Source organism: Enhydra lutris, unplaced genomic scaffold (genome assembly GCF_002288905.1).
Source record: "Enhydra lutris kenyoni isolate GAN:26980312 unplaced genomic scaffold, ASM228890v2 scaffoldscaffold10, whole genome shotgun sequence".
NCBI lineage: Eukaryota > Metazoa > Chordata > Mammalia > Carnivora > Mustelidae > Enhydra > Enhydra lutris.
Window position 1 is genome coordinate 2,329,448 of NW_019154094.1, and position 25,470 is coordinate 2,354,917.

General features: G+C 53.0%; 1 protein-coding gene across 3 annotated transcripts; it reads left to right on the top strand.

Moving 5' to 3' along the window:
• The first annotated feature begins 2,435 nt into the window (after positions 1–2,435).
• On the top strand, positions 2,436–25,470 carry LOC111144231 (microtubule associated protein 1S). Of its 3 annotated transcripts, XR_002640375.1 has the most exons (8): positions 2,681–3,085; positions 3,910–4,011; positions 5,499–5,581; positions 6,593–6,733; positions 7,300–9,661; positions 17,609–17,844; positions 18,615–18,846; positions 25,424–25,470. XR_002640375.1 is itself a non-coding variant. In XM_022498445.1 (7 exons), the coding sequence occupies exons 1-7, from the start codon at positions 2,436–2,438 to the stop codon at positions 18,768–18,770; spliced, it is 3,201 nt and encodes a 1,066-aa protein (XP_022354153.1). In that variant the 3' UTR covers positions 18,771–18,854. The 3 variants fall into 3 exon arrangements, 2 of the variants coding, with proteins under 2 accessions (XP_022354153.1, XP_022354151.1); XM_022498445.1 differs by lacking the exons at positions 2,681–3,085; positions 25,424–25,470 and adding an exon at positions 2,436–2,556 and having other exon boundaries at positions 18,615–18,854; XM_022498443.1 differs by lacking the exon at positions 25,424–25,470 and having other exon boundaries at positions 18,615–18,854.

The window sequence follows — 25,470 nt, forward strand, 5'->3', positions numbered from 1 at the left end:
AACATTAAAAAAATGGAACCAGAGACTACTACCTCACCATGAAAAGGAGTAACACCTGCTCCTCGCCATAAGAGAAGCAGGCTCCAAGGGTGGACACCCTCTGTGATCCCATTTATGCGAAGTTCAGAACCAGGTAAAACTCACCTATAATGATAGAGGTCGGGGCAGTGGTTGGCTTGAGGGAGGGGAGCGTCAGCTGGGAAGTCCAAGCGACTGCCAGGAGCTGGGCATGTCCTAGATCCTGACCAAAGGGTCATCGTCCTTGTCAATTTCCATGTTAGACATTTGTGAACTTGCCCATGCCTTATGTTAAACCTCAAGAAAAACGTTAAAAAAAGAAAAGAAAAGAAAAGAATTGCCAGGGTAGGAAAACAAAGGTGTCCAGCAGTCTTGAGGGCTAAGGTTTCCATTTCCCCCCACAAATGCTGTCATCTGATCCCTCTAGGGATGGATGACCTTGAAAGAGGCATGGAGCTGGGTGTAGACAAAGGCAGAAGGACAGTGACCTAAGTCTGGTGCCTGGGATCTCAGAAATGATGCCCCAGATGCTTCATAGCTGGGGAGACACTCCTCACATTTCCCATTTGGGGGTCATCCACCTGGGTGACACTCTGGGACAGAAAAACCTCAGGACTCCAGAATGCTGAGAACATCAGCCCCCAGAGTCCTTGGGGATGACCTTTCCTCCCAAATCAGACAGCCTGGTGGAGAACATGCTCACACTTCAGGGCCCTTTAAGACAAACTAGAATTAATAGCCACAATCATAACTCACAGCCTTGGGCAGGAAGGAAGAGACCAGATTTTGGTCAGAAGGTCCTGGATTCAAGTCCACTCAACCAATAAATACACATGAAAGAATCAATGAATAAATGAATGGTGGACAAATGGGCTTTTCACCCTCATTTCACAAGCCTTTATCATGCATTTCCAGGATACTCAGCCATGTGTTACAAAAGGTCAGGGCTCCAGAGAAGCCTCTGCCTGGCCCTGCCTCCAACTGAGCTCCCAGACTGATAGGTGAGATAGAACCTGACACTGACATTCCCATTCCTGTTATTGCTCATAGCAATAATGCAAGAAATCACATGCAGCCAGGACACAGGGGAGAGAGCTAAAAAGGAGGGACCGGGATAGAGGAAGAATGCCAGGGCTAGAAAGGGAGAGAGGAAGTGGAGTACTAGGACGTTAGCACGTGGCCAGGGAGGAAGTTGGGCTGAACAACCCTAGATAATGAAGGATAGCAGGAGGCCAATCCTGTTTCCCAGGACTTTTCATTTCTGTCTTGTATGCCTCCAGATATAGAGACCTCACTCCCAAGAGAGACAAGCCAGCCCTTCCTGGGCACAGGCAACCGTCAAAAAGTTTGATGCAATGTAATTTTTAAAGTAGCGGCCACCATAGTTTAAAGGGTTGAATGAGGGATGATGCCTGGGTGGCTCAGTTAGTTAAAGCATGTGCCTTCGGCTCAGGTCATGATCCCAGGTTCTGGGATCAAGCCCTGCTTGGGGGAGGTGGGGGGGGGGGGTCCCTGCTCAGTGGGGAGTCTGCTTCTCCCTCTCCCTCTGCCCCTCCCCCTGCCTGTGCACACACTCTTTCTCTTTCTCAAATAAATAAATAAAATCGTTTAAAAAAGAAAAGCGTTGAATGAGATTGTTTGGGGAAGGAGGGGTACGCATGTGAGACTGGCAGTCCGTGCCTGCCACAGGCTGGACCTAGAATCAGACTCACTTGGGTTCAATTCTGTTCTATCACTTAAGGGGCTGATAACCTCATTTCTCCAAGCCTCAGTTTCCTCTCTGAAGTGACCATAATAACATTACCTACCTCATAGATTTATTCGATGAGCTAATGGAGTAAAATGTTTGGCACATAGGTGCCAGCATGTTACCCTGCTTCAGGACCCAGTGGGCTCCGGAATGTGTTGCAAACACAAACGTACTTTCCTACCTCCAAAATTCTACACATGCTCTGATTTCTGCTTCATATGCTCTTGCCCCACCACTCATACCTGGCAAACTCCTACACATCCCTTAAAGCCCTAGCTATAAGATAACTTTCTTTTCTCTGTTCAAGCCCTGACCCAGGGACCTATAAGCATGTATGGGACCTGGTTCTGACTGGGCCCACTGTGATGTGGTAAGTTCTCATAGAGCACGTGGTAGGCATGCAGTCAAAGCTTGTTGAATGAATGGATGGATGGATGGACAGACGGACGAAGGAATGATCACTTGGGAAGGGGTGGCCATGGTGGCGATCCAAGAGTCAGCCAACCACTTCAGGGCTCGGTCCCCAGCTCCGGAAACCTGAAGGGGTCGACCGTGGCAGATGAGGGGCGAGGAGGCTTCCGGGCGGGGTCTTCAGTTCTTCCGGTTTGGCCCCTTTAAGGGGCGGGGTCAGCGGGGTGGGCGCTCGGAGCGTCAGTGCGGCGCGAAGATGGCGGCGGCGGTGGTGGGTCCCGGGGCGACTCAGTCGCCGAGCTCGCTGCTGCTCGTGGTGGGCGGCGAGTGCGGGTGCTCGGGGCTGCTTGCCTATGTGCTGGAGGAGCTCGAACGAGGTCGGGCCGGCCTGGGGGCGCGGGGTGCGGGAGGCGGGCGCGGTCGATCGTCTCGGCCCGAGGGCCGGGGGGTGGGGCGGCCGGGTTGGGGGCGGGGAGGGGATAGGATTGGGGGGCGGCGGGATCCTGGGGCCGGGAGGCTCGGTCCTCCTCACCGTTAGGCGTATGGCGCGGGTTGAGGCCTTCGGTGCCCACGGAGAAGGCGGTGCCCGGGCCTGGGTTGGGCTGGGCTGCCCCGCCCCGACCGGGGTGCAGCCCAGGGACTGGACGCCGGGCCGGGGCTTTGGGACTTGCGTGATTGGGCAACAACGGACGACGGCTCTGCTTCCCGCCAGACTGGCAGGCCGAAGGGAGGGTGGGGTCACCTCGAAGTCCCCGGTCTTAGTATCCTGGACGTTCTGGAAGGAGGAACAGGGGTGCGGAGGCTGGGCCAGGAGCCCCGGGGCCCACTTTCCGTTGCACCACAAGGAGCTTGCTAATTGGGGTGTGGGCGGTCGCGGCCTGCCCAGGGGATTTGGCATCTGGGGAGGTGAGTCATAGGTGCACCTGCAAAGTTCACCTGCAGCCACTTGGCACGGTGGAACCGGCGGGCGTGGTGCACCCCACACCGTGTTTGGAGGGCATTCATTCCCCCCCCCCCACCCAATCAGATGGACAGGGCTTGCGGTCTGGCTCCTGTAAAATGGGAGGGCAGCACACACTTCGGTTCTCATGCTTGGGAATGTCGTCCTCTATGCCTGGGTCCTCCTGCCCCCTCTCCCCCCGACCCATGTGCTGGGATAGTGTGGGGACCACAGGCAGGTTCAGCTCTGCTCTCACAGGGCCAACAGTCTGGTAGGGGGATGGACCCAAAGTGGGCGAGGAGGTGGAACAAGTTTTAAGCTCACCTGCTGTCAGGAGTGTTCAGAACGGTGCGAACGGCTGAGGACCTGAAGGGTAGAAGCAGAGGGAAAGGCCTCCTGAGAGTGGGAGCAGCTGGTGCAAAGGCCAAGCAGTGGGAGTGTGTCTGGGGAGTGTGTCTGGACGGTTGTAGAAGCTGTGAGACCAGTGGTGGGGGTGAGGGCGATGATGGAGGGGACCAAGTGACTGTTTAGGAGGTGGGAGCATTCTTGTTGATGTTGATTCTTCTCTTTGAAATGCTGAGTTATGCTTTGGGTTCCTTGAAACGATGCAGAAAATCCAAGGGCACTTTGAGTGGTTCTGAGTCTCCAGGCTCTTGCATTGGGGGGCAAGTGGAGGGGAGGGGCTGGGATTGTTCCCACTTCCCAGATACTGGTTATTAAACTGTTCTCAGAGCCTGGGAGCCCAGCTGAGTCCTACCTCACTTCTCCTACCCCCCCTCCTCCGCAACAGGCATCCGGTCCTGGGACATTGACCCTGGCATTTGCAGCCTTGATGAGCAGCTCAAGGTTTTTGTGTCCCGGCACTCTGCCACCTTCTCCAGCATTGTGAAAGGTGAGACTGGAGACCCTGCATGCCGGAGTTGCTCCCCTTCCACGCATGAGCTAGTCACGTGTTCTCTGAGTGCCAGCTATGTGCCAGGCTTTGGGGGGGGCAGGTATGGCTATAAAGAGCAGTAATAATACAGCTGCAATCTATAGCATGCAGAGCGGGGTGGGCCCTGACCCGGCTCCAGCCAGCTTACTCCAGCTGTGCACCAGGCAGGAGCTTGTATTTTTGTTCCCATTTTGCAGATGAAGCAGTTGAGGGGTGGGGGACAGGGCGACCTCCAAGGGTGGGTTCTTTGGATCAGAGGCATCTGGGACTGATGTGTCAAGGGGAGGGAAGGGCCCAGGCAAAGTGAGAAGATACTTGGGAAGCGAGGGGCTGCAAAATGGGCTTGGAAGGTGGAGTGTGGGCCCCCCTGTGGCAGGGACTGTGCCTGGCTCATGGCCATGTCCCCCATACAGGGCTGAATGCACAGTAGGTGCGCAATAGATGGGAAGCTGGGAAAGGAGCAAGATCAAGGAAAGGGTGAGGTGCCCGGGCTAGCCCCACAGAGCCCGGGTGACCCATCACACGGAGCAGCTGATGGCCAGGTTCCAGGTGTCACCCGCGGCCCCTCTTGCCTCAGCCAGCCCATTGAGTCAGCCCCAGGCTGCTGCAGGAGGGGAAGGAAGTGTCCTTCGCCTCATTGTCCTGGCCGTTCCTGGTGGCTTCCTGACCGCTCGCAGGACTGAGGGGGGCGGGGGCTGGAAATCCCATCTGCTCTGTGTGACTGCGGCAGCTACTTCCTCCCTCTATGCCTTGGTTTCCCCACTGGAATGGGGCAATATCCGTACATGATGATAAGCCTGTGATAAACTGATAAAAGGTTGACCAGTGCCACAAGGTCCCCAGCCTCAGGCCTGGTGCTCCATTTTTGAAACATCTGGGATCTGGGGGGCAGACCAGGGTTCAGATTCCAGAATCACCTCCACTTCCCTCTTCATGGCCCAGGAGGCCTCCCTGCCCCCATGCTCCCCCACGCTCCTCTATGCTTCCCTATGCTCCCCTCACTCTGGCCTCACCTGCCACTTCCTGATCTTCAGACAGTCCTGCCTCAGAGCCCTTACACGTGTCTGCCCTCTTCCTTGTGTACCTCCTTGGCCTTCGCTGGGCTCAGGCTTCTTGCCTATAAAATGGGGGTGACAGCCCTATCCCCCATAGGGCTGACTGCTGTGAATTGGGGCCGGCGAGCAGTGGAGGCCTGTTGTCACTGTTGTTTCCAGTGTGAGGCCTGCCAAGGCAGGTTTCCTGTTCTTACCTCATCCTGACCTGCAGCTCGACCATGTGCCTGTTGATCCTCAGATGAACCGCTGGCTAGGGTTCCTGGGAAGCAGAGTCCTGGAGGGGCTTGTGGCTGCCTAGAGTCACACAGGGAGGCAGGGTTCGACCCCAGGACAGCCTGGCCCCGCACACATTGCGCAGCCCCAAACTCACTGCGCCCAATTCTCCCACAGGCCAGCGGAGCCTGCACCACCGCGGAGACACCCTGGAGACCCTGGTCCTCCTGAACCCATCAGACAAGTCTCTGTGTGACGAGGTAGGGAACAGTCTGGGAATCTGCTGGGACTGGCGCCATCCCAAGTCCTGCCTTCCTGTGGCCCTGGCTTTATGCTGTTTGAAATCCTCTTGACACCCACTAGCATCACCCCCTCCTCTAGGAAGCCTCCCTGGAAGGCCTCGGCTGTAGCTTATTCCTTCCTCAGGGGTGTTGGTGGGAGTGGGTGAAGTCAGGAAAGACTGGAGTTTGGGAGGAAGGAATGAGCAGGGAACGTCTGGGGGCAGGAAGGTAGGACTTGACTGGTGCTTGCGTCTCGTGCCTCCCTCCTGGCTGGGCCCCCAGAGTTGTCTGAATTGACTTCTTAATACCTCCAGCTTATGGACGTCTGTGTCTTTCTCTCGTTATCCATGGGAAAGATGAACAAGATGGAGCCCCAGGACACTCCTCTAGAGACCCTTGTACAGGTTCATTCTTCTGATCAAAAACGCTCCATTTTGTTCCCTTGAGTTCTGAAGGAGATAGAGTCAGACACAGAAATCCTCCTTCCCGGGGCGCCTGGGTGGCTCAGTGGGTTAAGCCGCTGCCTTCGGCTCAGGTCATGATCTCAGGGTCCTGGGATCGAGTCCCGCATCGGGCTCTCTGCTCGGCAGGGAGCCTGCTTCCCTCTCTCTCTCTCTCTCTCTCTCTGCCTGCCTCTCTGTCTACTTGTGATCTCTCTCTGTCAAATAAATAAATAAAATCTTTAAAAAAAAAAAAAAAAGAAATCCTCCTTCCCTTGGCACTGGGGCTGGGCCAGAGAGAGAAGTGGGCTGGAGGGAGTCCAGAAAGGTGGGCTTCTTGGAAGAGGAGGCACTGGAGCCTGGCTTTAGGTTGAGCGACAGGAGTTGGGGTGGGGTGCAGGGCTCCAGCTTCCCGTTGAGCACCAGGGCAGGGACGGGGTGCAGTGGTTAGATGCAGATTTGGGGTTGGAGGCCATTCGGTTGGGGGGGTGGGGTGTGCAGGCTTTGTCACTGCACAGAGTAGGGGCTTTAACCATCTCCCCTTCCTCAGCTCCGGAATCTTCTGCTTGACCCTGCCCCTCACAAGCTGCTGGTGCTGGCTGGGCCCTGCTTGGAAGAGACAGGGGAACTGCTGCTCCAAACGGGGGGATTTTCACTCCGCCACTTCCTCCAGGTCCTAGGGGACAAAGAGGTAAGCCACTTCCTCCTCATCCTGCTTCCCCTGGCTCGTCCCCATCGGGCTCTGTGGCTCTAGTGACGTGTTCCCGCCACCCACTACAGTGTGTGATTTGAGGCTAGGCCTGTAGATCAGCAGACCTCCCAGAGACTTCAAGTGACACCCGAGGTGCTAGGTCCCGGGAGGGTAGGGTCCTTTCTAGAGTCATTAGTCTGGATGGGACAAATGAGCAAAACTATCTGGTAAACCACCTTTTCACATTATGAGAGTGATGTAACAATGGTTGAGATAAGAAGCAGATATGGAGGTAGAGGGCACAGAAGGTCTTGTTGGAGGAAGCTGTGCTGTAGGAAAAGAACAAGTACAAAGGCCCTGGGGTAGGGAGAGTAAGAGAAAGGGTGGGAGAGGGAAGCAGGTGGTAAGGCAAGACCATACATTTCTTTCGACCATGGGAAGGGCTGGGTTTTGTCCCAAGGGTGACCGGGTTGGGCAAGGGATTCTCCCAGGCCCAGGATGCAGGATGGGAGTGTCCTGGCTTAGTTTTCCCAGGGGCTGCTTCTAACTGTTACCCGCTTTCGCAGATCCGGGATCTCCTGGCATCTACACCCCCACCTGCAGACCTGCCCAAGCTCACCATCACCTGCCCGACCTTTGGCGACTGGGCCCAGCTGGCGCCTGAAGTGCTTGGCCTCCACAGCGCGCTCCAGCTGCGATGGAACCCACCTGTGCAGCTGCCGGCATCTGAGGGCCTGCGCGAGTTCCTGGAGTATGTGGCTGAGTCCCTGGAGCCGCCGTCTCCCTTTGACCTACTCGAGCCACCCGCATCTGTGGGCTTCCTCAGGCTCGCCCGGCCCTGCTGCTATATCTTCCCCGGCGGCCTCGGTGACGCCGCCTTCTTCGCCGTCAACGGCTTCACCGTGTTGGTCAATGGGGGCTCCAACCCCAAGTCAAGTTTTTGGAAGCTGGTGAGGCACCTGGACCGGGTGGACGCGGTACTGGTGACCCACGCGGGCGCTGACAGCCTCCCAGGCCTCAACAGTCTGCTGCGGCGCAAGCTGGCAGAGCGCGAGGAGGCGGCGGCCGACGGGGGCTCGGGGGACGACCGGCTTCGCAGGCTCATCTCCCCCAACCTAGGGGTCGTGTTCCTCAATGCCCGTGTTGCCGCCTCGCGGCTGGTGAGTGGTGAGGACGAGGCGGAGCTGGCCCTTAGCCTCTTGGCCCGGCTGGGCATCACACCCCTGACTCTGAACCGCGGGCCGCTCCCGGCCGAGCCCACCGTGCTCTTTCAGAAGATGGGTGTGGGACGGCTGGACATGTATGTGCTGCACCCGCCTGCGGCCGGGGCCGAGCGCACACTGGCCTCCGTGTGCGCCCTGCTGGTGTGGCACCCTGCCGGCCCCACAGAGAAGGTGGTGCGTGTGCTCTTCCCTGGCTGCACCCCGCCCACCCGCCTCCTGGACGGCCTGGTCCGCCTGCAGCACTTGGGGTTCCTGCGGGAGCCCGTGGTGACCCCCCAGGACTTGCTGGGACCTCGACGAGCCGAGAGCAAGGAAAGCGTGGGCTCCCGGGACAGCTCGAGAAGAGAAGGCCGGACAACAGCACCCAGCAGGCCAGCCCAGGAGCGCCCTGGGGTGGCCCGGAAGGACCCGCCTCGGGTTGAGGCCCCCCGCAAGGCAGAGAAAGAAGCCAGGGTCCCCCGAGAGGTGAAGAAGGACCCTAAGCCAAGTGCCCCTCGGACCCAGCCCCGGGAGGTCCGCCGGGTGGCCTCTGCTTCAGTCAGCGTGAAGAAGGCAGGGGCCCCAGCCGCTCCCCGACCCCGCCAAGCACCCAATATCCCTCGCCCAGGTGTCCCACCGGTGGTGAATGGGCCCCGCAGCCCCCCCAGCTTCCGGTGTGGAGAGGCCAGCCCCCCGACAGAGCCCTGCAGTTCCCCAGCGCCCCAGCTGGTGGCTACACCCAGCCAGGAGAGCAGCCTGGAGCTGGAGCTGGGGTTGAGCCCAGCTGGGGAGGACGGCAGCGCCTTGGAGGAGAAGACGCTGGAGCTTCTGCTGGATGCCAGCACCCCCCGGCCACGTACACCCTCGCCTACTGCAGCCCAGCAGGGCCCAGCCGAGAGCAGCGGGCGGCTGTCGCTGAGCCCGCTGCGTGGTGGGGAGGCGGGGCCGGACGCCTCACCCACCGTGACCACGCCCTCGCTGCCCGCCGAGGTGGGCTCTCCACACTCCACGGAGGTAGACGAGTCCCTGTCCGTGTCCTTCGAGCAGGTGTTGCCTCCACCGCCACCTGCCAGTGCAGGCGAGGCTGGGCTGAGCCTCCCACTCCGAGGCCCCCGGGTCCGGCGATCAGCCTCCCCGCACGACGTGGACCTGTGCCTGGTGTCACCCTGCGAGTTTGAGCACCGGAAGGCTGTGCCCGTGGCGCCGGCACCTGCCTCCCCCGGAAGCTCTGATAGCAGTGCTCGGTCCCAGGAGCGGGCTGGAGCACCAGGGGCAGAGGAGACGCCCCCCACATCCGTCAGCGAGTCCCTGCCCACCCTGTCCGACTCGGACCCCCTGCCTGCCGCCCCTGGGACCGCAGACTCAGACGAGGACATGGAGGGCTTTGGGGTCCCTCGCCGTGACCCGCTGCCCGAGCCCCTCAAGTTCCCCCCGCCGCTGCCCACCCCACCCAGCATCTGCATGGTGGACCCCGAGATGCTGCCCCCCGAACAGGCCCGGCCGGCAGAGGGCCTCAGCCGTACCCGGAAGTCCCTGGCTCGCACTAACCCCAGCACGGCCGCCTCCAAAGCCACTCCAGCTGCCACTGCCAAGACCAAGGGACCGGCTGGTGGAGACCGAGCCAGTCGGCCGCTCAGCGCCCGGAGCGAGCCCAGTGACAAGGGAGGTCGGGCACCCCTATCCAGAAAGTCCTCAGTCCCCAAGGCGGCCACTCGGGGCCCATCTGGTAAGTACCCAAGACCCAGGGTCCTACAGCGGGTTAGTAGCCTAAGTCTTTGTTCCCTCCCTGCTGTGTGGCCTTAGCCACACCTACCCCCTCTCTGGGCCTCTGATTCTCATATAACACGGAAGTTCTGGCTCGCTGTTGAGGCATGTCTACTTCCGAGGCATTTAAGCAGTGCCGTTGGTGCAAACAGAAGTGAGCGGATCTGTCCTCATGAACTTGCTGGGGCCACGGTGAGTAAGAAGAAACAGCTGAAATTAATTTTAATAGCACATTTAACCCCTTTGTACGGAGATTTCCAAGCCCATCGAACCACCAGATTCAATGCTGGGCTGGGAGGACTCAATATACAGACTTCCTTGTGGCTGAACTATATTAATGCAAAACAGAATCAGCGAGGGTAAGGGCGTGGGGTTCCTTGGGGGCAAAACCAGACATAGGCTTCTAGAGCTGCCTCCTAGCGTAGTAGTCACACCAGGTGCCTTAATGCCGGAGCAGCGAGCCTCGGTGACCCGTGGGAGTTGGCGCCTCCCCGGGAGGCTCATTAGAGACGGAGTGCCCAGGGTTTCTGACGGGGGCTGGTCACGTTGGCCCCCTCTGCCTGACACACACCCAAATTCCGGGCTCCTCAGGGAGGGGGAAGCAGGGGTTCAGGAGCTGCGGTGCTGCAAGACCCGTGGGCGCAGCGGGCCACTCTTGTCGCACAGGCAGTGGGGACCTTTCTGAGATCTGTTTTCCCCAGACTCCAGCCAGGGGCCACCCTGTAAGTCACCTCTGAGGCCAGCAGTCTTGTGTACGCCCTGGTAACTTTTCTCCCAGTTTTCCTTAGTTGTGAAATGTACGCGACGTGACCACCTTAGCCGTGCCAAAGTGCACAGTTCAGGGTCAAGCACATTCGCGTTGTTGTGCAACCATCACCAGGGTCCCTGTTTATCTTGCAAAACCGAAACTTTGTCCCTATTAAATACTAACTCCCGTTCCTCCTCTCCCAGTCCCCGGCACCCACCACTCATTCGTTCTATTTTCTGTTTCTATGGCTCCAACGACACTAGGGATCTCGCGTAAGGAAAATCATACAGTATTTATCTTACTTCACTTAGTAGAGTGTCTCCGTGGTTCATCTGTGCTGTAGCCTGGGTTATAACTTTCTTCCCTTTTTTTTTTTTTTTGGTTAAGAATTTCCTTTCTTTTTAAGGTTGAATATTATTCTGCTACGTGGTTGTACCATATTTTGTTTATTCATTTACCTGCTGATGGACACCTGAGTTGTTTCCGCTTTTTGGCTACTGTGGAATCATGTTGCCGTGAACACGGTTGGACGGATATCTTTTGGAGATCTTGCTTGCAACTCTTTTGGGTATATTCCCGGAAGAAGGATTGTTGGATTATATGGCAGTTTTATTTATTTATTTATTTATTTATTTATTTATTTATTTATTCATTTATTTTCCGAGGAACTGCCATACTGTTTTCCACAGCAGCTGCACCATGTTAGACTCCCACCAACGGTGCAGAAAAGTTCCAGTTTCGCCACATCCTTGCCAACACTGCTTTCTGTAATTTTCTGATCGTGGCGGCGTGATGGGTGTGAGGTGGTATCTCACGGTGGTTTTGATTTGCATTTCCCTAATTAGTGAGCACCTTTTTCCCGTACTGTCAGCCATGCCACTTATATATCTTTTTTGGAGAAATGTCTGTTCTGTTCAGGTCTTTTTTTTTTTTTTTTTTCTTTAAAGATTTTATTTATTTATTTGACAGACAGAGATCACAAGTAGGCAGAGACACAGAGGAAGCAGGCTCCCTGCCGAGCGGAGCCCGATGTGGGGCTCAATCCCAGGACCCTGAGACCATGACCCGAGCCGGAGGCATAGGCTTTAACACACTGAGCCACCCAGGCACCCCTGTTCAGGTCTTTTGCCCCTTTTTGAATCTGGTTGTCTTGTTGTTGTTGGGTTATGGGAGTTCTGCATATGTTCTGTACGGTAATCCTTTATCAGATATATGATTTGCAAATATTTTCTTCCATTCTGTGTGTTGCTTTTTTATTTTGTTGACAGTGCTCTTTGCACGGAAGTTTATAATTTTCATGAAGTCCGGTTTGCCTTTTCTTTTTTCCCCTCTGTGCTTTTGGTGTCCTATCCAAAAAAATCATTGCCAAATTCAGTCTCGTGAAGCTTTTGCTTTATTCTAAGAGTTCTATGGTTTTAGTTCTTATATCTTGCTCCTTGATGATTTGAGTTAATTTTTTGCCTGTAGTGCTAAATAAGGGTTCAACTTCATTCTCTTCCATCTGGACATCCAGTTTTGCTAGCACCAGTCTTGGCATTCTTGTCAAACATCATTTCACCATATATATGAGGCTCTATTTCTGGGCTCTCCGTTCCCCTGGCCTGTTACGTATCTGTCTTTCGTCAGTACCACACTGTCTTGATTGGTATCCCTTTTCCGTGAATTTACAAATCAGGAAGTGTGAGTCCTCCAAACTTCATTCTTCAGTATTGTCTTGCCTTCTGGAATCCCTTAAGATTCCATAGGAGTTTTAGGGTAAATTTGTCTATTTCTCTGAAAGGCCATCACTGGCACTTGGCCCGTGACAGCATTGAATCCATAGGTCATTTTAGGTAGTGCCAGCAGCTCAGTGGATAGTAAGTCTCCCAGTCTACAAATACGGTATGTCTTTCTGTGAATTTCTATGACTTTTTTCATTTCTTTCAGAAGTGTTTTGTAGTTTTTGTATATTTTATTTTCTTGGTTAAGTTAATTTCTAAGTATTTATTCTTTCTTGATACTATTGTAAATGGAATTGTTAATTTCCTTTTTAGGTTGTTCACTATTAGCATATAGGAGCATAACTGATTTCTGTGTTGATTTTGTTATCCAGCTACTTTGCTGGATTTGTTTATTCTAGTAGATGGGGTGTGTGTGTGTGTGTGTGTGTGTGCGCGCACGCGCGCACGTGTGCGCTCACGCATCAGTTGAGTTTTCTACACATAAGAGCATATCCTCTGTGAACAGAGATAACTTTAAGGTATCCAGCACTGTGTTGACTAGAAGTGGCAAAAGCCAACATTTCTTGTCATGTCGTTGCTCTTAGGAAAAAAAGCTTATAGTCTTTCACCAAGTGTGACATGAGCTGTGGGTTTCTCATGTATAGCTTGTATTACGTTGAGACAGTTTCTTGCTACTCCTAATTTGCTGAGGGTTTTTATCATGAAAGGGTGTTGAATTTTGTTTAATGCCTTTTCTGTAGCAATTGAAATTATTGTGTATTTTTTTTTTTTTTTGGTTCATTCTGTTAATCTGATGTACTGTGTTGATTTTTCTCTTATTTTAAGATTTTGTTTTTAAGGGGCACCTGGGTGGCTCAGTCAGTTAAGCACCTGTCTTTGGCTCAGGTCATCATCCCAGGGTCCTGGGATCCCGTGCTCAGCAGGAGCCTGCTTCTCACTTCCTCTGCTGCTCAGGTCATCATCCCAGGGTCCAGGATCCCGTGCTCAGCAGGAGCCTGCTTCTCACTTCCTCTGCTGCTCCCCCACCCCTGCTGTGCTTTTTCACTCTCACTCTCTCAAAAAAATAAATAAATTCTTAAAAACAAACAAAAAAAGATTTTATTTTCAAGTAATCTCTACACCCAACATGGGCCTACATTGATTTTTCTTTTCTTTTCTTTCTTCTTTTTTTTTTTTTTCCTTTTTGATGTGTTGAACCATGCATCCCAGGGATAAATCCTGCGTGATCACAGTGTCTGATCCTTTTAATATGCTGCTGAATTTGGCTTGCTAATATTTGCTTGCTAAGATTTTTGCATCAAGGTTAATAAGAGATATTGGTCTGTAATTTTCTTCATAATGTCTTTGACCTTGGTATCACTGGCCTCATGGATGAATTAGATGTGTTCCCTGTTCTTTAGTGGTTTTGGTAAAGTTTGAGAAGGATCGATGTTAGTTCTCCTTTAAATGTTTGGTGGAAACTTAGTGAAGCCAAGAAGGGTTTTAATTACTGATTCGGTCTCCTTACTAACAATAATCTGTTCAGCTTTTCTGTTTCTTTGTGATTTGGTCTTGGTAGGTTTCGTGTTTCTAGGAATCTGTGTAATTTTCTCTAGGTCATCCAGTTTGTTGGTTGTACAGCTGTTCACAATACTCTCATAATGCTTTTTATATCTGTAGAGTCGGTAGTAGTGTCCCCACTTTTACTTCTGAGTCTTTGCTCTTTTTTCTTAGTCTAGCTAAAGGGCTGTCAAGAACCAACTTTTGCTTTTGTTGATTATCTTTTGTGTTTTTCTAGTCTCAATTTTTAAAATCTCTGCTCTTCTCTTTATCATTTTGTTTTTTTTGGCTAGCTTTCCTTTTGTTCTTTTTCTAGTTCCTTGGGGTGAAAGGTTGTCATGTTGAGATCTTTTTTTTTTTTTTTTTTTAAAGATTTTATTTATTTGGCAGAGAGAGAGAGAGAGATCACAAGTGGGCAGAGAGGCAGGCAGAGAGTGGGGGAAGCAGTCTCCCCGCCGAGCGGAGAGCCCGGTGCGGGGATTGATCCCAGGACCCTGAGAATCATGACCTGAGCTAAAGACAGAGGCTCAACCCACTGAGCCACCCAGGCACCCCAAAAGATCTTTTTTTTTTTTTTTTTTTAATTTTTATTCATTTGACAGAGAGAGAGAGAGATCACAGGTAGGCAGAGAGGCAGGCAGAGAGAGAGGGAAGCAGGCTCACCGTTGAGCAGAGAGCCCGATGCGGGGCTCGATCCCAGGACCCTGAGATCATGACCTGAGCCGAAGGCAGAGGCTTAACCCACTGAGCCACCCAGGTGACCCCTTCTTTTTTAATATAAACATTTTTAGGTATAAACTTTCCCTTTATCTCTGCTTTCCCTCAAAGGGATTCCCTCTTTGTCTTTCAGCAGTCAGATTATAGTGGGTCTCACTGTGGATCTCTTTGAGGTCATCCCACTTGGAATTTGTTGAGCTTTTTGGACGTTTATATTAACACCTTTGATCAACTGTGGAAAGTTTGGGGCCGTTATTTCTTCAAAAATTCATTCTGCTCTTTTCTGTCCTGGGACTCCATGTGCGTGTTGGCCCTTTTAATGGGGTCCTAAAAGTCCCCGAAGCTGCTGCTCACTTTCTTCCGTCATCTCTCCGCGTTCCTCGGACTTGATAATTGCTCTCATCCTATCATCAAAAATCACTGTTGGAATCATGAATTGAATTCCTCTGGTGAATTTTCATTTCAGTTATTGTACTTTTCAGCTACAGAATTTCTTTTGGGTTTATTTCTGTGTTTTCTGTGTCCTCGGTGACATTTGTTTCGTTTGTGCAACGTTGTCTTGCATGTCTTCCTTTCTTTCTGAGAGCATCTTTAAGACCGTTGCTTTCAAGTTCTTGTCCAGTAAGCCTGCCATCAGGCCTTTCTGGTTTCCGTTGACTTTTTTTTTCTTTTTTTCCCTTTGAATAGGCTGTACTTCTCCTGTTTCTTTTTATGCCTTGTGGTTGTTGCTGTTGCTGGAAACTGGACATTCAGATTTAATAGTGTGTTAACTCCAGAGATCCAGATCTCCCCCTTCCCCAGGGGGAGGTTTACATGGCTTCTCTGGTTGATGCTGGGTGCTGCTTCCGTGCTGGAGGTCAGTCTGCAGGGGAATGGAGAGTCTTCTCAAGTCCTCTCTGAGCCTGTACCTTTCTCCTGCGTTTGTGAGGACTACGCTAAATCCCCTGTATACAGAGTGGCTTTTTTTTTTTTATTAAGTTTTTTATTTTAATGCCAATCTAGTTAACATTTGGTGTTACATCAGTTTCAGGTGTACGATAACAGTGATTCAGCGCAGTGGCTTTTGAATGACTTAGTCCTTGCATGTCTGGCTCCCAAAAGGGGGAAAGAAAAAAGCGAAAAAGGAAGGGAGGTGGGAGGGAGAAAAGGAGAGAAAATGTTCCCAGTCTCTCAGTCTCATGTAAGTCGGGCAATGTAAGTTGGGGAGGGGCTGCCGGCGCGACTGTCCTGTCCTCTGGGTCAAAAGGCAAATTCCCGCCGTTTCCTGCTGCATCGTCATCCCCGAATCCTGCTGAGTTCACTCTGTCCTACCTACCGCTCTATCAGAATATTCCAGCGTGTCATCGATATGAAAAATTACTAGCTAGTTCTGCTTCCTGTTGCCACACCAGGTCCTGGATGCCTGGGGGCGCCTGGGTGGCTCAGTTAAGCGTGTCTTCGGCTCAGGTCATGATCTTGGGGTCCTGGGATCGAGTCCCATATGGGGCTCCTTGCTCAGCTGGGAGCCTGCTTCGCCTGCCACTCCCTCTGCCTCTGCCTGCCACTCCCTCTACTCATGCTTGTGCTCTCTCTCTTTCTCTCTCCAAAATAAATAAGTCTTTAAAAAAAAAAAAAAAGCCCTGGGTGCTCACATGTGTTCTGCAGCCCCTGCTCATCTCAGCGCGTGCCCGTCACGTTGCAGTGGTTGGTGACACCGCAGAAGGACCCAGGGGCTCATGGGAGAGCAGTGATGATGGCTGGCAGTGATCATAGCTCAAGCTCGTGTCCCTGCATGCTTGCTCACCTGTTCCAGGTGCCTGGGTGTCCCTGACCATGGCTCTGGCTTCTCTCGACCCGTGGCCTTTCGTTGGCTCCTAGCCTCAGTGCCCACCTGAGCTGCCACTTCTTACCCTTGTTGGGCACATTCCAAGGGAGGCACCTGAGGAGCCCTTGTGAGATTTGGAAGGTCAAGGGTCCCCAGCACGGTGGCAGGTGGCTCCCCGGGCCTGTGGGGCTGGGCTAGCACCTGGAGGCTGGGAGTCCTCCAGGGCCCGGTCTGCCGGGCCATTTGGCCACTTGGGGTCTCCTTCTCCTACCACCTTGGACAGACGGACCCTCTGTGCTAGTGTCCGTGAACTGCGCCTCAAAAGAGCCAGAATATGAACGTTTTCAGCTCTGCAGGCCAGATGGCCTCTGTCCCAACAACTCGACTCTGCGCCGTGGCAGAAGAACAGCCGAGGATGTAACCGGACGGGCGTCTGGTAGAACTGCATGGACGACAGCAGGCGGTGCGGAGGGCCCCGCTCTGCCCCTGTCCCGCTCCCCTGCGGCTTCCCTTCGCTCTTCTGCCTCCATGGCTCCTCTCTCCCGTGAGCCTCCCGTCGCCATAGGGGCTTCTCTTCCTGAGTCTTAAGATCCTCACCGCCGCTGTTCCCAGCAGTGAGTGAGGTGTGCTGCGTGCCCAGAGCTGGGGGAGTCATTCATTCTGCAAATGCCTTGGCAGCCCTCTGGACCCACACGCTGAGCTGGGCGGTGTGTGTGATCATAGGGTGCCAAGCATCTGGCTGCTTTCCTGGGCCTCACATCCAGGTGTGTCCTCAGTCAGTTGCTTATGAGACACACTGAGGACTGGGGGCCTCATCCCCCTTCACCGAGACTCTGGATTCAAGACCATGGATGAGGCTCTGAGAGCCATGCCACGTCCTGGCTCTTTCTCTTGTAGTTCTGTCCCTCCCACACCCACTCTGTCTTCCCATTGCCCTTGGCGGCAGGGATTTTCGTCTCTCTTGCTTACTGCTATGTCCTCAGTGCATATTGGCCAGGAAGGCTCGATAAAGGCCACTTGAGTAGTTGAACAGGTGGATGCTGCAGAAGCAGCACATTGTTCTAGGTATCGGTTGCTTTGGGAGCCAAAGCTCTAATACCTCCTCTTCCAGGAAGCCATCCCTGGTTGCCCCGTCCTACCCTCCTTACCTTTGGCCCTGGGTATCTGCACCCAGGGACTAGCCCCTGAGGATATGACCAGGGGTATCTGCAGAGCTCACTGAGTAACTGTCCACACCAGAGAGAGCTTATCAACTATAAGATAGTGAGAACAGGCCTTCTTCTGAGGAGGGAACCACTTGGAGAGGTGTAGGGGGAGCTGGGGCTCGGCTCCTTCCTGGATCCAGGAGCTCAGGACTGACATCGTCCTTCTCACCTGCAGGGTCAGCTGGCAGCCGACCAGGTGGGTCGGCAGCCCCTCCTGGCTCCCCCGTCTACCTTGACCTGGCCTACCTGCCCAGCGGGAGCAGCGCCCGGCTGCTGGACGAGGAGTTCTTCCGGCGGGTTCGTGCGCTCTGCTACGTCATCAGTGGCCAGGACCAGCGTAAGGAAGAGGGCATGCGGGCTGTCCTGGACGCCCTCCTGGCTGGCAAGCAGCAGTGGGACCGTGACCTCCAGGTGCGTGACTACTCCAGGGCCTCAGGCAGTCTTGGCAGAAGGTTGGGTCCACGCCTCCTGCAACCTTCCCGTTGAACGTCATCTTATGAGGTTTGTGCGACCCTCAGCCATCTGCAGAGGGAGTGGGGCTCAGAGAGACTCAGCTGTGCCCCCAGGGCCACGGAAGTGAACGCAGGCGCGGAGGCCCCCCTGCTCCCAGGACTCTGTTCCTGCTGCATCCACCTGGTCTGTCAGCAGCAGCCTGGGGGCGGCGCTAGGTCGGGAGGAACAGGCGGGGTGTCCCTGCGGCTGACAGATTGGAATGTGGAGCCTTTGGGCTGCGTTTGTCCTCAGAGGAAGCCTTGAGGCAGAGCCTTGGAGCAGGAGACAAGTTTGGGTGGAAGCAGGAGCTTCCTGGCCCTCGTGCTGCCTGTGAGCGGGCTGGCACCCAGCCTCGCGGGAGCCCCGCAGACTGGAGGGAGCCTGGAGGGAGGGTCCCAGGCGCAGGGCAGGGCGGTGGAGCAAACCTGGCTGGTGCAGGGGAGGAGCTGGAGGGAGGCCTGGCGTCTTGTGTCGTGAGAGGCTCCCTTCCCCTGGGTGCTGCAGAGAAGAGGAGGGACTTCAGGGCTGGGCTGGCCCCCAGCTACAGACATCTGGGTGGGGGAGAGGGAAAGCTGAGCAAACATGCTCAGAGGAGGAGGGCCTGAGGTCCCAGGAGTGGAGCTGGGGCTCCGGGCCAGGAGGGCCAAGGGTGCTTTCCCTCACCTCCGGGCCGTCTGTCCCACCCGCAGGTGACCCTGATCCCCACCTTCGACTCGGTGGCAATGCACGAGTGGTATGAGGAGACGCACGCACGGCACCAGGCTCTGGGCATCACCGTGCTGGGCAGCAACAGCACCGTGTCCATGCAGGACGAGGCCTTCCCCGCCTGCAAGGTGGAGTTCTAGCCCCGTGCCCGCCACCCAGCCCCTCAGCCCGGAGTCGACCACTGCCTGAGAGTCCCCCGCATCAGAAATAAACCAGGTACCCCACTCGGCTGTAGCCTTCATTCCTTCTGCTGACAGGAGACTTGGTGGCGTCCGGGGGTGTCATTGCCACTCTGCTGGCCTCCCAGTTCAGGGGCAGCTGCAGGAGCCCCCAGGTGAGGCACGCTCCGGCCTCCATGTTGCGGATGGAAGGACACAGGCCCAGGGGTGGGTGGGCCTCTTGGGCAGGGACCACCAGCGGCTGCTGTGTGCTGCTGACCGTGAGGGGCTGATTTTCCCAGTGGGGAAGCTGGTTCCCCTGGGTAGCTGCTGGACCTCCATCACACGCGTGGGTCTGTGACTGGGTGAGATTTGAATCCAAGGCTCTAAGCTCCAAACCTGGGAAAACAGTTTCCTCTCCATTTCTAGAGATGGTCGATGTCATGGCAAGAGAGTCCCACGCGACAGAGAGGTCTTAAGAATTGGAAACCCAAAGGTTACAAGACATCAATTCCTGAAAGATCCCCCTTCCTTGCCCACCCCCTGCCCGTGTGGGGAGACCTAGAACTTAACGTTAGAGAAGGTGCCACGTGCACTGGCTTAGACAGCAACCTAGAAAGCATGCATCTGTCCTGTCACCCGATGTTCATGAGTGGGACTGAGTAGAGAGATGGAATTAAGTGAAGGATCTTGGGATTATCTGGATGGGCCCTAAATCCAATGACAGTTGTCCTCGTAAGAGACAAAAGAGGTGACACTGAGAGAGGAAGGCCACATGGAGATGGAGGCAGAGCCTGTGGCCCTCACTGGAGCCTCCCGAAGTTGGGAGTGGTGAGGGGTGGTCCCCCCCTAGAATTTTCTAAAGGAACATTGATTTCAGAGTTCAGCCTCCAGAAGTGCATGAGAAGGAACTGCTGTTGTGCTTTGTGATGGCGGCCCTGGAGGAGGCGGTCAGCACGGGGCTCCCTTCCCTGGCTGCGGTGGCCCGAGACACCACTTGCGGCTGTGGTGGGTCTTCCACCGAGGACTCGCTTGTTTCTCACAGCCCTGGAGCCGGGAGTCGGGGTGCCGGCTCGGTCGGGCTCTGGTGAGGAGGCGTCCTGGCTAGGACTCCTGGCCGCCTCCTGGCCCTGTGCTCATGTGGAGAGGGAGGGGGTTTGGGGGCATGTTCTCTCATACCCCCTTCTTAGGAGAGCATGAATCCCATTGCGAGCCCCCCCTTCCACTACCTGATACTCCCCCAGAACCCCCGTATTCGCAGACACCATCAGGATGGGGAGTCGGGCTTAAACATTGGAATTGGGGGGAGGGGGCTTGAACTGGTTAGATCTCAGCTGGCCAGTGTCCAGTGTCTGGTTGGCCTGGCCCTTGTGGTTGCTCCCCCTTCAGCAACAACCATCAGAAAACTGAAAAAAATAAAGGTTTCTTACTGACAGGACCTGGAGACCGCAGGGTGACACCCCCCTCACCCCCCGCGCCACACAGTGAGAGGGCGGGGAACAGACACGGGGCCATGTGGTCACTGGTTGGGCTCTGCTTCTGTTGGGGTCCAGGATGGGAGCCTGGGGTTCCCAGGGCTCGTTGCTTAGTGCTAACCATAAACCACGGGAGTGGGAATTTAAAGTGCCAGAAGGGAAAAAAACAAGTGGTCCCAAAGGCCAGTTCTTAAAACCAACCAAGGGACGCCTGGGTGGCTCAGTGGGTTCAGCGTCTGCTTCAGCTCGGGCCATGACCCTGGGGTCCTGGGATCGAGCCCTGTGTTGGGCTGCTTGCTCAGCTGGGAGCCGGCTTCTTTCTGTCAAATAAACAAATAAATAAATAAAATCTTAAAGAAAGAAAGGGAAACCAAGACCTGTCAAACAAGGGAGCTTCAGTGCAGGGAGGCCTGCCTGGCTCTTTATCTACCCGTGTGGCCGGCAAATAGGTTTATTCCAGACGCCCCAGAGGGCACACGGTTCATTCCAGAGCGGGCAGCGTGGCAGCAGGCGGGTTGGTGTGGGGGACCTGACTGTCCTTGTGGGAGCCGCTGAACTGCTGTCAGGCTGTCCTCGTGTGGGATATTGGGACTTGACGGGGCCAGGCCGTCGAGAAATGCAGAGGGCATCAGGAGAGCCCACCCCAGAGCCCAGAGAGGGGTCAGGACTCAGCAGGGTGCCGTGGGTGATGTCAGGGCCCAGCTCAGAGTGCTGCATCCCCGGGAAAGGGGGAGCAGCGGTCTGCGGGGAGCTGCTCAGCACCTGGGACCTGGATCTGCGACCCTGCACCCACTTGGTTGTTGCTGAACCCGCCTATCACCCACTCACAGGAAAGGGGGTACGGGTGTCGCGCCCAGCCGGTATGTGGTGTGGGGACAGTCAGACCTGCTGCTTCTGCTGCCAGGCACGCAGGCTATGGCCCCTTGCCGGCTTTTTCCTGTTGCTAGGTAAGGGGGGCACTTCTCAGCCCCGGGTCATAGGGTGGGTCACTGTGCATATGTGAGGCCACGTGGCCAGAGGTTTCACTGCGGCCAAATGTTGAGTGACAGGTGCTGCCTCCCCTTCTCATTTCATTTGTTTTATTACCAGGTTTTCTAAAATGTGTTTATCTGTAATTGGCTGCTTCGACTGTTTTCTTACATGTGTATCTTTTTCTCATTTATATATCATAATTCTGTTTTTTAAACATACTTTTTAGGAACGACTGGGTGGCTTAGTTGGTTAAGCGTCTGCCTGCAGCTCAGGTCCTGATTCCAAGGTCCTGGGATCGAGCCCTGCATCGGGCTTCTTGCTCAGTGGGGAGCCTGCTTCTCCTCCTGCCTGCTGCTCCCCCTGCTTGTGCGTGTGCTCGCTCTCTCTCTGACAAATAAAGTCTTTTAAAAAGGGGCGCCTCAGTGGCTCAGTGGGTTAAAGCCTCTGCCTTCAGCTCAGGTCATGATCCCAGGGTCCTGGGATCCAGCCCCACATCGGGCTCTCTGCTCAGCGGGGAGCCTGCTTCTCCCTCTCTCTCCGCCTGCCTCTCTGCCTACTTGTGATCTCTGTCTGTCAAATAAATAAATCTTTTAAAAAAACACACTTTAAAATTTTTTCAGTTGTATTAAAAAACATCTTAACATTTACCATCTTAACCATTAAGCTTTTTGTGGTGAGCTTTTTTTTCTTTTTTTACCAGATCGACCTCTCAATTTCATGAGCACTTTTTCTGTAAACATTTTATTTTTATGGTTTTCAAACCACCGTTTTTAAATGTCTTTCTTTTCATGCTTTGAGAGGCTGTTCTTGCAGCTGGCACAAATTCTCCCGTGTTTGTTTTTTTTTCTCTCTGCTTATAATTTTAACTTTTATTTTTATCCATCTAGGCCTTATTTAGGGATGAAGAGAGATGGAGGGGTTGCCCCAGCCCAAAGAGCCAGTGGATGGTCCCCAGGCTGGGTACAGATTTGAAATGCTCCCTCCTCCCTATTGAGTTAAGACCCTAGTGTGCTGGCGTCTGTTTTTTGCATCTGCTCTAATCCGTCACCGGCTTTTCTGGTCCTCTCCTGGCTATTTCCCTGGTGTAGTCCTGTGTGTCTTAATAGCTGCTCAGCAGGTTCTTTCTCCTTAATTTTATTTTTTCCCTTCTTAAATTCCCAGCTGTTTTCACATGCTCACTCTTTTTGGAGTTCTAAATTGTCCACGGAGGGGGCCCAAACACATGCTGTAAGAAACGTTCAGGGGCGCCTGGCTGGGTTAGTTGGTAGAGCGCGTGGCTCTTGATCTCAGGGTTGTGAGTTTGAGCCCCACGTTGGGTGTGGAGATTACGTAAAAAAAAATCCTAAAAAAAAAAATTTCTGCTTTTGGCCGGATAGTAGACTAGATTCTCAAACTGATCCTCCCAGAAAATCAATGAAAATTGCTGGATAAAAATGAGTTAAGTCTTGATTACTGTGTCTGTGAGCAACCAGAGGGTAAGGAGCTGTCAGAGACCAGAATGTCAGCCTAGGCAGGAGCCCCAGGAAGGAAGCAGCTTCTGTGTTAGACAAGGCGGGTTTGGTCTTCTGTCTTCTTGGGCCTTCAGTATGGTGGCTCTGTTAAGACCTCAGAGGGTGAAGTCAAAATCAAAATAAGATTTTCCCAGGAATGGAAAGGAAACTTGGTTATCTCTAGCCTGGCTGTAGGGAGGAAGAGGGGGTAGAATCTAGCCTGGTGTATGGTGACCTTGCTGGAGTGTGCAACTCCCAGCGTTCCTTGCGTGGCCAGAGGCCTTGATTGAACAAAACGGTCTAAAGCTGTCCAGGGTGGTGATGACCGTGGAGGTCTGCTGGATGAGCCCTCAGCCCCAGCCTTGAACTCCCCCAGTCCCATCCCAGGAACTGCGAATGAGCCAGCATCAAAGTCATAGTGTGTCCTTGTGTGTGGGAGCCAGGGGACACAAGGCAGCAGAGACCTCCAATGTCGGCATCATCAGACCCAGAACTGGTGTGTTTAATCCTGAAGTGTGAAGAACAAGACATTAGTGGAAGAGCCAAATAGAAATAAGAGAAATTAGCAGATGGTGGAGACTTTGAACACTGGACATGGCCGACAGTGGATTTGAGCTAGCCGAAGAGAAAACTGGTGAGCTAGAAGATGGAGTGCGGTGAATTTCCCAAACACGGGAAGAAAAGGGAGGTTAAGAGATGGAGAGAGAGCAGAGGCAAACTCTGAAGAGGATGAAGGTGGAGAACTTTCCAGAATGGATGAGAGACACCAATTTACCAGGTTTCAGAAAGCCAGCCACATAAGCAAGGTATATAAAAAAACAGCTGATTCAGGACTGAAAACCACAGGCAGCAAGGAAATCGAGAATGACGTTGGAGAGCCTTCTCAGTCCCACGGCCCAGAACTCAGGACCCAGGGAGGCTGGGAGAGGCTCTGAGAGAAAACTGCAGCCCAGAGATGCTTACACAACAGAAATATCTTTTGAGAAGGACAGAGAAGGGAAGGCCCTCGCTGAACAAAATGCTGAGGGAGCTGTTTAGGGCAGAAAGAAAATGAACCAGGGAGGTGGGTTGACATGCAGGAGGAGACAGCAGAAAGGTGGGAAATGCAACTGAAGGAACATCACCTTCATTAGCAAGAACTGTAAAGTCCACTGTGTAGGATTAAAGTCCCAATTACATGAGACAACAAGGGCAAAAAATAGTTGAGTAAGGTTTTAAAATCTGTGTATAGGCCAGTCTCATTTTACTGCGTTTCTACAAATCGAAGGCAACTCTGTTGAGCACGTCTACCAGTGCCATTTTTCAAACAGCAGATGCTCACTCTGTCTCTGTCACATTTTGGTAATTCTTGGCAATATTTCAAACTCTTATTCTATTTGTTAGTGATCCGTGGCTACAACTCTGAAAGCTCAAATGACGTTTAGCATTTGTTAGCAATAAAGTATTTTTAATTAAGGTATGTGCGTTGTTTAGACGTAACACTATTGCATGGTTAATGGACTACATATGGTGCAAATGTAACTTTTACAGTCACTGGGAGGCCACAAATTCATTTGTTTGGCTTTATTGGAATATTTGCTTTATTGTGGTCAGTATCTGGACCTGAACCCACAGTATCTCTGAGCTGTGCCTATATTGTTTGAGGAGAGTGGGACATAGTACTCGGTTGAGTGGAGTAGAAGATATTAATAGTCATGGTAAATACTAAGAGAATAGAACTAGTCTATAACTTCCAAACTGTTAGGGGGCAAAAATTGGAGTGAAAAATAATCCAGAATAATTCTTCCATAGCAAAGGAGGTTCCAGTAGCCCAAAATAAGATCATGGAAATACATACAATTTGCCAGCAATTACAATAAATGTAAATGGTCAAGCTAAAGGACAAAAGGTAGACTGTTACCTTTTTTTAATTCAAAATTTGAAGCTATCTATAGGAAATATCTAAACATGTATGCTTAGATGCTGAAAATTTTAAGGGATGAGAAAAACCTGGCAAATAAGAAAGCTGATCTACATTAATAAAATTATATTATATATTTTTAGAAATAAGGATTATCAAACTAGAGCTTTTATTTTTTTAAAGATTTTATTTATTTATTAAAGAGAGAGAGACAGATAGCATAAGCGGGGGAGGGGGGCAGAGGGAGAAGCAGACTCCCCGCTGAGCAGGAAGCCCCAAATGGGGCTCAATTCCAGGACCCTGAGATTATGATGTGAGCCCAAAGCAGCCACTTAACCAACTGAGCCACCCAGGCGCCCCTCAAATTAGAGCTTTTAATTCACAAGGAAGATAGAGTCTAAACTTCTTTGCAGCTAATAATGGGGCCTCAAAATAAAGTTAAGAACCACTGGAGGATAAGTTTGTCTTTTTTTTTAAGCACTATTAGTAGGTTTTCTAACACTGATTTATCCTTACATTCCTAGGAAGAACTCCACTTTGTATTTTTATTTTAATAAACGGGGGTGGGGTGGGTCTGGGTTTTGCCCTTAATACCAGGTGGATCTTTCCCTGCCCTTCTGATTCTGATGTTGCTGTGTTTCTCAACACTGTCACTCCGCTCAGCATTACAGGGCTCCTACCACCTAGAACGTCAGGTGGCGAGGCGGGATGGGAACAGGGTGAATCAGGCAGGGGTTCTTAAGGGCTTAACTACCAGGAAGTGACATCCCATTTCTCTCATTTCTTTGACCAAAGCAGGTCACGTGACTGCCTGATTCAGGAGCTGAGATGCACTCCTCCCTTGT